Raw genomic sequence first — 15898 nt, forward strand, 5'->3', positions numbered from 1 at the left:
GGCCTTCAGAACTTTCTTTCAAAACTAGCATGGTCTAAACATATAGCACATTGAGGAGTAAGTACATTTGCATTATGCAACTGCAAAGAATGTTTGAAAAATATGTTGAATACAATGTATTTTGGCCAGTTAGCCCAACTCAAAAATTACTTAACAGTCTTTAGTGAGGGTAAAAAAAGGAAAAATGGCACTAGCACACTTTTCAGAGAGCTATGAAATAACAAAAAGCAATCCCTTCCCTCGTCTCCCCAAACATACATCCTTACATCATGTTCCACAATAACGACAGTGGAAGTAAAATTATTTTCCACTGGCTTCACAGTAGACCAACTAGCCAGGGCTGCACAGAGCTTTAGGGAGCCTGGGGCAAAACCTGACACCGAGGGCCTCCACTCTTCCAAAGAAATTACCACTGAGGGGGGGCTGCAGGGAGAAGGGTTGGAGGGGAAGCCCACACCACACTCACCCGACCCTGCAATAGGGCTCAGCTCCAGTCACGTAGGTCTGGGCCTGGGTCCGTCTGGGTGTTGCAACCTGGCCTCAGGGGTCACAGTGCAACTCAAGTTTGGCTATGCATCCCTGCAGCTAGCCAGCATTTCTAATTAAGGATGGGATTTTCAATGGGACTTGTGCTTCACTTAGGTGCTTTTGAGAATCCCACTGTGTCTTCATCAGATCCCTAACCTTAAGTAATAACAATATAATGGTTTGGGGGTTTATGTGTTCGTTTTGTCTCTTTCTGAACGTGAAATGACTTCACTAAGCATAACTGTCTGCTAAGTGGGCTATTCCTTTTTCCCTGTTTTTCTGTAGGCTATGTCTACACTACAGACCTTAGAGTGGCACAGTTGTACGGCAGTTGCTGCACCGCTGTAAGGTCTCCCATGTAGCCACTCTATGCAAGCGGGAGAGAGTCTCCTGTCGGCATAATTAAACCACCCCCAATGAGTGTTGGTAACTAAGGTGGCGGGAGAGAATCTCCCACCAACATAGCGCTGTCCACACTGGCGCTTTTGTCGGTGAAACTATGTCGGTCAGGGGTATGTTTTTTCACACCCCTGACCGACAAAAGCGTTCGTTTAGACATAACCTTAGTTACAGAAGTTGCCTGTTCCATCCCTTCATCTTCTGTTGTGTGCTAAGTAACTCTTGTTTCTTTTCTTAATTTAATTCATCTTGTTGGTTTCCTGGGCTGAGACTAAGTTTGAGATTTTTTAGAAAATTCTTAGAAAAGAAAAACAAATGTATTAGCCTTGATGCGTGGACTCCTCATATGCTTAAAATTAAGCACATGCATAAATCTTTGCAGTATTGGAGCCTTAGAATGGAATGGCCTTCGTGACCTTCACTCTGGTATTCCTAGTTAATAATTTAACTCCAAAGTATACAAGTATACATAAATTGACTGTAATTATAGTTTCAAATTCTGATGACCTGAATAGATAATTTGAGCTGTGATCTCTTCATTTAAACCTGTATGCTCCTGAGACTAAACAACATGTTTTAGTACCAGTTGTTTATTTGCAGATACCCAGTGACCAATGTTTCAAAGTTCAAACAATATCAGCAAAATCAGAAAGAGTTAAAGTAGTTTTAATTCTTTGTTTTCAGTGTCAGTGGACACTAAAAAGAAAAAATATATATGCTACTTGGTGTTTTAGGTTAAATCATTTTAATTTAACTAGCCCAACAGACTCTTCAATAAGTACATGGAACAAAATGCCACAAAGCAGCAATGCTCCATATTGACTCTAACTAAACAAAAATGAATTACCGGTAATAATTTATTTGACAAGGAAGAAGAAATGGAATTAATAAGACATGTGCACATTACTTTGCTTGCATGGTTTCTCCCACCTTTTATCTTTTGTCTTTTTAAAAAAGAATGCTCCTCAGGACAGATAATACCTTCTGATGCATTTGTACTCTCCCTAGCATAATGGGACTCTGATCCTCACTGGATTTTTGAGCATCACCGCAATGTAAACTGTAGTAGTATGGATTTGTCAGCACTTCTGGAAGTGTCACCCTTTACATTACAGTATACCATGGCCAGCATTTCAGATGGGCCAAGTCAGGACCAATAATGAGTAATGTTTGTTAGTGATAATGATATCACACTGAGATGATGAGAGATGATGAGATGATTTCATAACTTTTGTTAGCACAAGATGGAACATTAAAACTGGTATTTGCTGGCTGTAGGCTATTTACCTTTGCAGTTTCTACTTATTTCTTCTTCTTCTTCTTTTTTTTTAATGTTCTAGGGTCTTTCCATAACATTGGCAACAAATACCATAGGGCCCCTAGTGATGGCTAAATATTTTGCCCCTCTGTTGCGGAAAGGAACTGGAGCATTTGGACATCAGTTTGCTGACCAGGCCAAACAGCATAGGGCCATACTGGTGAACCTGACAGCTAAAGTAGGCTCCATAGGAGACAATGGTAAGTACTGTTTGACATGAATGTTATGCAGTAACCTAATTATTTTTCATATAAGAAGATAAATGATTGATATATTAATGTTTTATAACATCCAGGTGGTGTGGGCCAGCGTAGCTAATAACAATGTAGAAGATCACTATAATTTTCTAAGCATTACTGCATCTTAATTTATATTTTTCCTGCAAAAATGGTTTGTGCAGTAAAAAGAATAACTCTGCTTAAATTGTACTGATATGTTGGCTAACGAATATATATTGAATTATCTTGCTGCTAAAAGTAATTATGGTGGTGTATGCTGCAGCAATTTTTTAATTTTAAAATTTGTATATTCCTATTTGTTCAGTTGCATGTGGTGAATGACATATTTATTTATCAAACATTCAAGACAGTATGTGCACTATGAATATTGAAGGAGTATTTTAAAAATCCATTCCAAAAAGTTTTTGTAAACATTTCTTATAATTTAAGTAGAGGGTTTCATTTTATCCCTTATAATTTGTAAGATCAGTGTTTGGATAGGTAAGTCTCTTTAATATAAACTTTAGAGACATTAAATGCAATTTCTGTTGTGACTTTGAGCTATACCATTTGGGGATGTGACTTTGTCAAATCTCATAAATTAAGCAGTGTTGGGCTGGGCCAGTCATTGAATTGGATACCTAGAGAGAGAACTCACAAACTTCAGGAATTGATATTGGTATGGATTCATTGTGTGGCATTTTCCCCTTTGACTCAATATTGAGCTGATGTCTCACGCATGATGCAAGGGGTCATTCTGATGCTGGAGATGATGAGTGAAGTCCTGGCTCAATTAAAGTCAATGAGAATTTTGCCAGTGATTTCAACAGAGCCAGGATTTCACATGATGTTTTTTGTGTGAGATGTGAAACTCAGACTTCAGTCATAAAAGATCATGTAACACTTGTTACAAGAGTAAAAGGCCTCAGGGCTGGTATACACTATACGGTTAGGTCAACATAAAGCAGCTTATGTTGACCTAATTATGTCAGTGTCTACACTTCAGCCTTCTTCCCACCGATGTAAGTGCCCTATTACACTGAGGACTTGTCTACACTGGCAAGTTTCTGTGCAGTAAAGCACCTTTCTGCATTGTAACTCCTGAGGTGTACACACTGCCAGGCCACTTAGTGCGCAGAAACTGCGCATTTGCAGCGCTATAAAAAAACCACCCCGACGAGAGGCGTACAGCTTTCTGCGCTGGGGGTACAGCGCTGCGGTGCCAGTGTAGATATCCAGGTCGATTACAGCGCTGCGATTGGCCTCTGGGAGGTGTCCCACAATGCCTGTTCTTGCCTCTCTGGTCATCGGTTTGAACTCTACTGCCCTGCCCTCGGGTGACCAACCATCATCCCCACCCGTAAATTCCTTGGGAATTTTGAAAGTCCCTTTCCTGTTTGCTCGGTGATGCGTGCAGTGGTCTCAGCACATCTTTCCAGGTGACCATGCCTGCTCCACGTACCAGGAGATCCCGCTTACAGCAATGCTGAGCTACTGGACCTCATCAGCATTTGGGGAGAGGAATCTGTCCAGTCCGAGCTGCGCTCCAGTCGTAGGAATTATGATACCTATGGACAGATTTCATGATGCATGACAGAAAGGGGCCATGACCAGGACACACTGCAGTGCTGGGTCAAAGTGAAGGAGCTGCGGAACGCCTACCACAAGGCACGGGAGGAAAACCCCGCTCCGGTGCTGTGCCCATGAGCTGCCAGTTCTACAAAGAGTTGGACACTATACTCGGTGGCGACCCCACCTCCACTGCAAAGGTCGCTGTGGATACTTCGGTGGCTCGCCTGCCAGTCGAGAGTGGACCGAGCCAGGAGGAGGAAATCTTGGACGAGGAGTGGGAGGGGGACCCAGAGGCAGAGGACGACTTGGAGATTAGAGATGCATGCAGCCTGGAGCTCTTATCTACCCCGGAGTAGGCTAGCCAGTCACAGCTGTCGGAGCTTGGCGAAGCGCAGATGAGAGAGGAGGCTCCTGGTAAGTGGATTTGATTTTGGGAATCGCTGAAGCAAGTTGTTGGAGGCAGGAGGGTTGCAGAAAGCAGGCGTGTGTCTATATGATGCGCGTACCACCGCATGCCTAGTCTGAGTGGCGGAACAGCGTGTTGATTGACTCCCTCACTTCACAGGAATCTGCTTCAGAGATCTCCAGGAAACTCTCATGGAGATACTGGGCAATCCACTGCTGTAGGTTCTTTGGCAGAGCCGCTTTGTTTCTTGCCCCATTAAGGGTAACTTTCCCGCGCCACTGTGCCATCACCTCGGGGGGGGGGAGAACGGACCATTGCTGCACACAGGTGAGCCGCATAAGGGCCAGGGCAGAAGCCACAGTCTTGGAGAAGACCCTCCCTTGATTCCCTGCTCACCCTCAACAGGGAGATATCTTCCATAATGAACAGAGCCTGTGGAAAATGTGGGGACAGTAATGATTATCAGGCCCCCCCTACAGTGCTGGCTCTCCCTGAGAGCCACGTGGCCACTGTACAATACGGTCCTGGAACACTGATCTCCCCTGTCCCTGCGGTTACTCACCATTTTGGGGGTCTTGTGGCTCATGTGTGCTTGCTTGGGGTCAGCCAGTTAGTGACAGATATGTGAATAGTGGCTGAGTTTTAAATCTGTGCACTTGCTCAGCCTGTTGTTGAACCGCTCCTTGCTACTGTCAAGGTTCCACGTGTATGGCTTCATGAGCCACGGCATTAAGGGGTAGGCAGGGTCTCCCAGGATCACAATGGGCATTTCGACTTCCCCTATGGTGATCTTCTGGTCTGTGAAGAAAGTCCCTGCTTGCAGCTTCCTGAACAGGCCAGTGTTCCAAAAGATGCATGTGTCATGCACCTTTCCGGACCAACCTGCGTTAATGTCCATGAAACGCTCACGGTGATCCACAAGTGCCTGGAGAATCATTGAGAAATAACCCTTCCAATTAATGTACTCAGAGGCTAGATGGTCTGGTGCCAGAAGTGGAATATGTGTGCCATCTATCACCCCTCCTCAGTTAAGGAAGACCGTTTGTGCAAAGCCATCCACAATGTCACGCATGTTGCCCAGAGTCATGGTCTTTCGGCACAAGATGCAATTAATGGCCCTGCACACTTCCATCAACACGAGTCCAACGGTCGACTTTCCCACTCCAAACTGGTTAGCAATCGATTGGTAGCAGTCTGGAGTAGCCAGCTTCCATGGTGCAATTGCCACGTGATTCTCCAATGACAGGGCAGCTCTCATTCTTGTGTCTTTGTGCCACAGAGCTGGGGCGAGCTCATCACACAGTCCCATGAATGTGGCTTTCCTCATCCAAAAGTTCTGCAGCCACTGCTCGTCATCCCAAATGTGCATGACGATGTGATCCCACCACTCAGTGCTTGTTTCCCAAGCCCAAAAGCAGCTTTCCACTGTGGTTAGCACCTCCGTGAATGCCACAAGCAATCTCGTGTCGTAGCTACTACGCATGGCGAGATCAATGTCACACTCCTCTTGCCTTTGTAGTTTAAGGAATAACTCCACTGCCATTCGTGACGTGTTAGTCAGAGCGAGCAACATATTGGTCAACAGTGTGGGATCCATTCCTGCAGACCGAAGAGGCAGAGCACGCAGTACATAAACCATTGAAAGATGACGCCAAATGCAGACGGAAGCACAGGGATTGCTGGGCTGCGAAGCAATGCATCACGGGGCATTGGGACAGGACCTATGATGCCCTGCGACCCCCTCCACCTTCCCACAACTCTTAGCGGCAGAAGAGGAAGAGATGCTCTGTGGGATAGCTGCCCAGAGTGCACCGCTCCGAATACCACTGCAAGTGTGAACATGCTATTGCACAGGCAGCTGACAGTATGAACACACAACAGCGGTTTCCCTTCAGCGCCCTCTGAGCAGCACTGTAACTGCCGGTGCTGTAACTCTGCTAGTGTAGATGTTCCCTGACGTAATAACTCCGCCTCCACAAGAGGTGTAGGGCTTATTTCAGTGTAGTTAGGGGGAGGCAGTGTCTACCTTACATAGGCTGTCTTGTCAATTTCATGGCAGGAGCTGTGAAATTGACAAGAAAACCCCAGCTCCCCTGGAGAGCTGGGCGGCTGGACCCTGCTCCTGGCTGGTAACTCTGGTAACTCTCCTTGAGCTAGAGCACCAAAAATAGCAGTGTTGTCAAAGAGGTTCAGGCTAGCTGCCTGAGTACAGTCCTGACCAGCTCCCTGAGTATGTATTCAGACAGCTAGCCCAAGCTGCTGCTTGTGCTGCTGCAGTCACACTGATATTTTTAGTGCTGCTAGCTAGCTCCAGCAGACCTAGCATGTGTATGTCTACTCAAGCTGGGAATCACACCTGCCAGCTGCTGTATAGATATACCCTTAGTCTGTAAGTTCCAGGGTATGGATTGTGGGTGAAATACTGGCACCATCAAAGCCAATTGCAAAACTTGTATTTCACCCTGTGTCTTATGTGTTCAGTAAAGTGCCATAAACATGTATAGGGCTGTATGAATATTAACAGAAATAATTGAATTTGAAAGGAAAATGTCAAGATTGATAGTCCTAAAATGTAGAACATTTTAAAAAGTTTTATTTAAACTTCGAGTTCTGGCTTCCACATTTACAAATACCTTTTAGAGAGGCTAGTGTGACTTTGATGAAGAGCTTTGTTTTAATCATAAATGACCGGTGAGTATATTTACAATTTACCTGGACGAGAGACTTAAAACTCTGTTAAACAGATGTGTTTATAATTTCTCCAGATAGTCATTGATGATCCTGCTTTCTTTGCAACACAATACTTTTAATAAGGGATTTGACTCTTTGGAGTGGTTTCTTTCCACATCTGAGAGTACTGACTGTTTCTTCTTTTGCAGGTTTGCATAAAATATACAATGTAAATGCCTTTTTGTGTTCTCAGCTATCCAAAATAGGAGTCTTCAGAACGGCCCCAGCAATTATTTTTCAAAATGTAAAAAAAGAGAGCCTGAGCCAATAAAAAGTGAGCTGGAAAGAAAGGCACTCAATTGCATCAGTTTATTACATTCACAATTTAAGCCAACTAGTGATTCTTATCATATCAGTAGAAGCTTAACAGGAACAAATCTCAAAATAAATTGGAACATGAACTCAATAAATATTTTGAATACTGCCAATTTTAAAGTAGCATCATTTGCCAAGATATTTGGATGGCTTTACTGTTGGTCTAGTAAGCAGTAACCATAACACTGGATGCTTCTGTGCCTTGAAAAGGGTAAGGTTTGGGGCTGGTAAGCCTAATACAGTTCAAGTTATGAATGAGAAGGCAGAATCATAGGAACAGGATTTGTTACTTATGTTACAAACTGGCCCACTGCCCCACTTTATGGTCAGTCTGTTGTGAGTGGATCCAATCACTGGGTCCCATGTGCTTCTGAGTCAATAGGGTCTGGGTAGAGTCTAGTTAATGTTTCTAGCTCTGAGACTAGGTCACATTCCCAGGCTTACAACTCTTCTCTGATGCCCTTGTTTCGGATGTGTAGGTGCTGCAGTCCAGTTGCCCTAAATGCTGAAACCAGGGCCTCAGGTCTCCTGGACCTTCCACTCACTTACACATGCTTTCACTTAGGCTGTGGGTTCTCTGGGCTTTTAGTTTAAGCCCTTCAGTGACAATGTGGCAGGAAAACAAAGAACACAGGCTTAGCAATGGAATTTCTTAACCATAGTAATTTTTACGTTTAAAAGACTCAAGAGTTACTGTGACACTCCCCTGGGGTACCCAGGGTTGTGAGACACCTCACCACCACTTGCCCTTACGCGTGAGGCAGCCTTCTTGGTGCCTGCTGTGAATCAGTTCCCTGAATCTACTAGCCTCTGGCAACACACCAAGCGCTTCCTTCAGGACCTGTTCAGGCCCTCACTCCCTCTGTGCAGGCTAGTGAATGGCCCACACCGACCCCTGAACCCTCTCAGAGCATTCCCTGTATTGTCAGCTCCTTATCCACTGAACACCCATAGAACTACCAACCATGCTGTTCCCAAAGGAACAGTGGTACACACACTAGCTTGTAAGAGTCAGCTCAGGATCAGGACTTTGCTTAACGCCACAGCACTTAGATATATTTATAGTCTGGGGAAGAGAAGACTGAGAGGGGACTTGATAACAGTTTTCAAGTACATAAAAGGTTGTTACAAGGAGGGGGGAGAAAAATTGTTCCTCTTAACCTCTGAGGATAGGACAAGAAGCAATGGGCTTAAATTGCAGCAAGGGCGGTTTAGGTTGGACATTAGGAAAAACTTCCTAACTGTCAGAGTGGTTAAGCACTGGAACAAATTGCCTAGGGAGGTTGTGGAATCTCCATCATTGGGGATTTTTAAGAGCAGGTTGGACAAACACCTGTCAGGGATGGTCTAGATAATACTTAGTCCTGCTTTGAGTGTAGGGGACTGGACTAGATGACCTCTCGACGTCCCTTACAGTTCTATGATTCTATAGTGAAAACAAAAATAAGTTTACTATCAGGGATCCAAGATTCCGGCAATAATGAGCAAGGATATTGGAAACAAATGGTTACATATAAAACAAAATCATAACTCGCTTTCTAGAGACTAAATGTAACAGGTTAATTCCTATCTATTGAAGTTTTATGGAAAGTTTCTCTTCAGCATTTTCAACCAAGGTTGGCGCAGACACTGTTTTCATGAATATAAACATGCTTTCTACTTACTTCCTAGATGCAGAATCCCAGCATGTCTTCTTTCTCTTCCAGAAATTCCCCCCAAAGTTCATTGTCTGTACTCTTAGACTGGAAAGAACCCGTGACTTGTTTTTTTTCCCCGTGTGCACTTTCCGTGTTGACTTCACACCTCCTTGTTAACATTTGACTTCATATGTAAATGGGCATCCATTGTGTTAGCTTACAATGCTTAATTTACATCCTGTCTGGAAGCAAACCTGTTTTTCACCTTTGCTGATGACCACTACCTTGATACAGACTTTAAAAACATAGTGCTTCAGTGTGTGTGTGTGTGTGTGTGTGTGTGTGTGTATATATATATATGTAAGGAGTTATAGATATATAACTCCTTACATAGTATCTGTACATACATTTCACAATTATACTAATGACCATTGTGACAATGGCTTTTATTTGAGATCACATGGCATTCTTTGATTAACTAGAATGTATACACAAGACTCATGAGATTTCTATAAACCCTGTACACCCCCAGTTGGCATTAAAAGGTTCTTGGGTCACAGTTACAGATCTTTTGAAAATAACAGAAGTCCTGAGATGCCCCTAGTCTTAGCTCACCCCTTCTGAGAGTCAGCGGTTGATCAGAGTTTCAAGCTGGGCAGTGTCTCTCCTGCACGTCCTTCTTACGGCTGGCAATGCTCAGCCGCCTGCACAGAACAGAACCTCCCTCTTAAATAGGGTCTCTGTCTTTATGATGTGTGCTCCAACTGAGAAGCTCCAGATCTACCAGCCATAGTTGTTCATCCTCCCATGTTGTGAACCCCTGTGTAGAAAAAACATTGTTCTGTGGGGGTAGGGCCAGAAGTTCAGAGACAATCAAAGTCAGTGGCCCCAGATTGCAGTCTTGATGGCTTCTCAGTGATAGCCCTGCAGTGAGGTGCCAAACACCTTGCCCAGGCAGGGCGACTGTCTGGATTGCAGCCTAATAAGAGGCTTTCCCTTGGGCAAGTTCAGATTTATGCAGTCACATTGGTACTGTTTCCACACAGTACAACATAGAGTTCATAATTTGATCCTGTCATATCCCACTCTGTTTCAAGTTCCAGTCAGTTTTCCCAGTGAAACAGCGGTTTTGAAACATACCAGGCTTCTTTGTTCAGACTTTGCTTGCACCTGTTATAGAACGAAATTATGAAAGGCATGATACAAAATGATAGTGTGTTATAAAGCACCAAAGAACCTGATCACGTATGGTAACTGAAGATTCTAAGGCCCTTTTTTTCAAGAATAGGATGTTAATGCTGGTGTCTTGGCAAAATTCCATTTTGAGGTATTCCTTTTTGTTTCTCTAAACTTCCTCCTGCAGTTTAAATTAGATATATCTTTCACTTCCAGTTGTATTTTGTTGTGTAGTACTGCTGTGCACTAGCTTATACATTGCATGTTTCACCTCATATGTGCGTGCATTTAGGGGGTGCGGAAGTCATTTCTTTATACACCTTTTATATATCATTTGTAAAACACTGTGGATTTTTCTGGATAAACAGCTTTATAAAAAGTTGAGAATTATTCTAACAGTAAATTTAAAAAATCCTTTACATAAAGCTGCATTTCTGAGACTTTGTGAAAAGGATTAATTACATGCTAAAGTAAGAAGGAAAAGTGAAGAAGGAAAAAAACTTTTATTTTATGTATAATATTAATATAAAATTAGAGAGTGTTACTCATTTCTGACTGGGTGACTCATACTCTCAGGGAATTAATTATCCAACACAAGTAATTCTAAAATAGACACTATGGTATTTTTTTTAATCAGATGGCAATGCTAGCATTGAATAGGTAAACATGAACCTTGAATTCAATGTTAACTAGTAGATTGAGTACAGAACTGGGAGAAAGGACGTCCTGAAAACTTATCTCCATTCTGCCATTGACTTCCTATCTGTCTCTGGGCAAATAAACATGGGGAGGTAAATGTAAAAATACTAGGTAACTGAATTTAGAAGGAAACTAAGGGGTAAATAGTAAGAGTCCACTGTTCTTTTCTCTATAATTACTTATTTTGTTGTGTTTTTCATAGATTTTAAGGACCGTTATGCAAAAAGTCAAAACAGATTATCATAACACAGACCACAGAATTTTATGCAGTGGTTCTTGCATCAAATTCATAACATCTGGTTGAGCAGGGAACTTATCTTTTAGAAAGACAAGCAAGATAATGATGATTCCACTGGTTTTGCTAGATCTTTTTCATGAAAGAAATACAGCCTTCCCCATGGCTAAAAAATATGGGATAATGCTGTATGTATCAGCAAATGACCAAAGGGAAATTCACTAATATATTATTCTGAAATCTGCCAAATATATGAACATGCGACAATTATGACACAATGCTGCTTGTGGCTTTGCAGAACTTGCTTACCTGACATATTGTTTTTAGCCTTAGGTGGATGGTATAGCTACAGGATGTCTAAAGCAGCTTTGAACATGGCTACCAAGAATCTCAGCATTGAACTTGGAAGAGGGAAAACTAAAGTGGTGTGTGTTTCTTTGCATCCAGGAACTGTGAATACCGATTTATCAAAGCCTTATCACAGGAATGTTCCCAAGGACAAACTGTTCACCCCAGAATATTCAGTTAATTGTCTAATGAATATTATTGAGAACCTTGATATGGTGAAAACAGGAAAGTTCTTTGCTTGGGATGGATCTGCACTACCTTGGTAAAGACTTGTTTTAATGGAGGTGCTCCGGTACTGTGGAGATGAGAGCAATATAAATAACTAGCTAGATTAATGCTTTAGTAAACCTTTTGTTGTGGCATATTATGGGGGCATCCAAAAGATATTAGATTTTAATCCCAGTTCTGTCACTAACTTGCTGTATGACTTTGAGCAAATCACTTTAACTTCTCTGTGCCTCTAATTCACTATGTGGTAAATGGGGATAATACTTACCAACCTCAGGGCTCTTGAGGCTAAATTTGTTAATGTTTGTAAAAGGTTTTGAGAGTCCCTAAGAAAAGTGCAATAAAGTATAGGGTATAGTTATGATTTTATTAATGATAATAAAAGCATACTTCTAATGATTTGCTGCAAAGATTTATGTTTATTTATTCAGATACCATGCCTTGGTTTCTGTAAATTGGCTGAGGTTAGAGAGAAAAGGGATTACATAGCAGTGAGAGACAGGCCATTTCAAAAGGTTGTTTCCTGTAACCTTCTCTCTTTGTTTTTTATGCTATCAGTTTGAAAGGTGATACAACAGTGCAGGACAGATCTGGTCAAATCAAATCTAATGGTGACGTCTGACAGTGATGAAAACAGAACTCAGTGTGCAAAGCTGTGAACATTAGCTCCATTTTGGGCAAGTCTGCTGCAGACCTTCTCTTTCTCCCCACCTCTCTTTTTTTCCTCTTTTATTGATGGATGCCAGATTTAAAGGTTACTGGCTGCAGGGAACCCCCACCCCCTGCATACAAACAGACACACCTCCCCTAAAAACTCAGGTGCTAACTGCATTTTAAGTATTTACCATACAATGAGAGCATTAATAAGATTCTGATTACAATTTTGTCATAGTTGCTCTGACTTATTTTCACGTGTTATAACAAAGAAGAAAGATTGGCAAGTTTTAGTGAGATGTTCATGTTGTTCAAATGTAACTCTCAGTACTTGGATTGGGGATGGACAATGACATCACAGGTTCATATTCATTGGAGGCACAGGTACATACTTATTCTAAAAATCAGGCCACTTACAGACTTATGTGAAATTGTTGCTGCACAGTACACATGAGATTGAGCCTAATGAGACAAGAGAATGACTGACAAAACTGTTATATAGATCACTGAGCAGTACTCTTTACCCTGTGAACTTTGTCCAGCTCCAAGAGATGTACTAGAAAGCAGAAAATCAAACAACTGGTGACGCAGTGGAAGATCACATAAACTACGCCAAGCAAACTGTTTACAGTCCTTCTGTTTTGTTGTCCACAACCTGACTACTCAGAACTTTGATCATACTGGTGACAGCTAAATCACATCACACTTGTGTATATGCAAAATAAAGATATGAAGATCTTCTTGGGGTATTAAAAACAGGACAACAAACATTGATGAAAAATTGTGAGGGGGTTTCAGTGTGGTAGGCTCAGGGAGTCAGAACAAAAGAAAGTAACACAAATGAGAAATGTGAGGCAGCCTGCAGAAATGAGACATACATAAATCCTTGTTTCTGTTATTGAACGCAAAGAGGGAGACATTTACAAGGGCCCATGTCATGAACATACTGTGTGTGACATGGAAGATAGCATAGTCTGAGGAAATGAAAGCATTTGGTTGATAGGAGATCCTGAGCTTTAGGCCCAGCTCTGCCATTGACTTGTTTTGTTCAGTTCACCGTTGCTTCAGTTTCCCCATCTGTAACATGAGAATAATGATGATTTTTCATTTTTATAAAATATTTTGAGATCTATGGACACAAAGTCCTATATCAGCATTAAGCATTATTTATTATAAAGTCAGGAGGATATTACACACTCCTCATATTGCCCATGAAGGCCACATGTACACTATGATTGGAACCAAGCTAGGTATAACCAGGTTTACACTTGGTTGGTAGGAGGATTATAGCATAGATTCTCTGAGCAGCAGAAACAAGGATTATAGCTTGGTTTCTCTGACCAGGGAAAAGCTTTTTCTGAAAATTGTTTTATAAAACTACACTAGATTACCTAGGAAACTAATCTCCAGTATTGTCTAGCCTACATGGTTGTCAGAAAACAGTGTTTTCGCTCCTTGATCTGGGAATCTAACCCCTACTAGCAACAGTGTTGTTTTAAACCCAGTGTTATTTTCATCTGTTTTGATATGCAGGAGGTAGTCCACTCCAAAAATTGGTTTGTTGGTATGTGTTCATTTTGTTTAAGTAACTAGCTGGTAGGGACCATAGGTGCTGGAACTACAGGTGTGGGGATGCTTCCGGATACCCTGGCTTGAAGTGGTATCCATCATATACAGGGTTTACAGTTTGGTTCAATGTCTCTCAGCACCCGCACTATACAAATTGTTCCAGCAACCCTGGTAGGGACATGAGGAATGAAGAGTGGCATATTTATAATGTAGAGGCCATAAAACCAACAATGGCTCTTCTTGATTGGCTCAGGATTTCATAGCCACCATATCAATTGTGGGCCTATTTCCTTCTGCTGCCTTTATACATGTAGGTGGGCATATTCTGGATCTTGTGTTTAGGCTGGATTTTGTGATCGAAGAGGTGAAGACCACACTTTGTTATGGTCAGAGCTTCTTCAGATAGAGATCAGAACTTGCCATTTCTTCCTTCAGGGAAAAGGTCATCAACAGAGAATGATTGATCCAGCTAGGTTTCAGATTTCTCTAAGGGAAAATGTTGTGCAGCTGGTGGTTTATTCATAATGCCTAGTAAGCCATTATGATCATCTGTTACTCTTAATCATTAATATAGTGGTCACTAAGCTCCAATCATTTTCCCAAGCCTTTATATGAAGGGACTGGTATTTATTTTCTCTCTCTTTTTTTTATTTCCTCATTAAAATGAGATGATGTATTTAAAAAAACAACTGTGTGCCTTGAAACCTTGGTACTGGGAGTATTTTATAAATTGGCCAGAAAAATAAAAATAAATTGATGCCCAGTATCCCTAGACAGAACAACCAGCCTGAAGAAAGTATTTGTCTTGCTATGTATTATTGTGATTAATTAGAGCTTGTGATGTGATAGGACAATAAAATCTGTTTTCAGTGGGCACAGAGAGAACTTTAAAACAATAAATTCCTCAGTGCAACAAAAAGAAAGCATGAATAGAGACATAATGCCTTTGCTTAGAGTGGTTGACTACAAGTAATTCTATAACCTCTGTCTCCAAGTTCCATGTAAAAATAAGGTAAGTCTCTCAGTGTAACAAAATTAAAAGTTTGCCAGCACTATTCAGAGCCAGGAGCTCCAGAAATCTGATTTGTTCCTAAGAATGTAAAGGATAATCAAAGTAAAAAGTTAGCCCTAGACACAGTATGTTCAAAAGAACTTTTTGTTCACAATAAGTTCAATGATCCCTATTGTATTACAGAAAAAATTTACATTTTATTCTAGGAGTCTTAGTAAGAAGAGTGTGACTTCAAAATTGATTTTCTCAGAATAAAAATGCAAGTTGCATATATGCAGCAGAGGTCCTTGAAATTATTTTTAGCACAATGTGTCTAGTGATGAGAAAGAAGTCTGTACCTATGTCTCTTTTTTTTGTTTCTGTCCCGAACACTTAATCAGTGAAACACTAAAGTTTGGAAATTCTCCTCTTCTTCTTTTTTTTTTTTTTTTTAATGTTTTAAATTTTTTTTTTTTTTTTTTTTTTTTTTTTTTTTTTAAAGAGAAAAACTTTTGCTCATTATATATATATATTGAGCTGTACTATTCACTAAAATGTTCAGTTTATATTCGGGCTGTCAAACGATTAAAAAATTAATTGTGATTAATCGTGAGATTAAAAAAACACAATTAATGGCAGTTTTAATTGCACTGTTAAACAATAATAGAATACCATTTATTTAAATATTTTGGATGTTTTACTAGATTTTCAAATATATTGATTTCAATTACAACATAGAATACAAAGTATACAGTGCTCGCTTTATATTATTATTATACTTGTTTGCACTGTAAAAAAGATAAACAAAAGAAATAGTATTTTTAAATTAACCTTGTACAAGTACTGTAGTGCAATCTCTTTATCCTGAAAGTGAA

The 15898-nt window shown here is 41.1% G+C and overlaps 1 protein-coding gene across 1 annotated transcript; it reads left to right on the top strand.

Moving 5' to 3' along the window:
* Positions 1-706: 706 nt before the first annotated feature.
* On the top strand, positions 707-15452 carry LOC112105196 (C-factor-like). The gene is made up of 3 exons (XM_029911344.1): positions 707-2445; positions 11561-11843; positions 12368-15452. Exons 1-3 carry the CDS (start codon positions 2313-2315, stop codon positions 12429-12431), a joined length of 480 nt encoding a protein of 159 aa, XP_029767204.1. The 5' UTR covers positions 707-2312; the 3' UTR covers positions 12432-15452.
* Positions 15453-15898: the final 446 nt, after the last annotated feature.

Source organism: Terrapene carolina, unplaced genomic scaffold (genome assembly GCF_002925995.2).
Source record: "Terrapene carolina triunguis isolate 2854851 unplaced genomic scaffold, T_m_triunguis-2.0 Scaffold95, whole genome shotgun sequence".
Taxonomy (NCBI): Eukaryota; Metazoa; Chordata; order Testudines; family Emydidae; genus Terrapene; species Terrapene triunguis.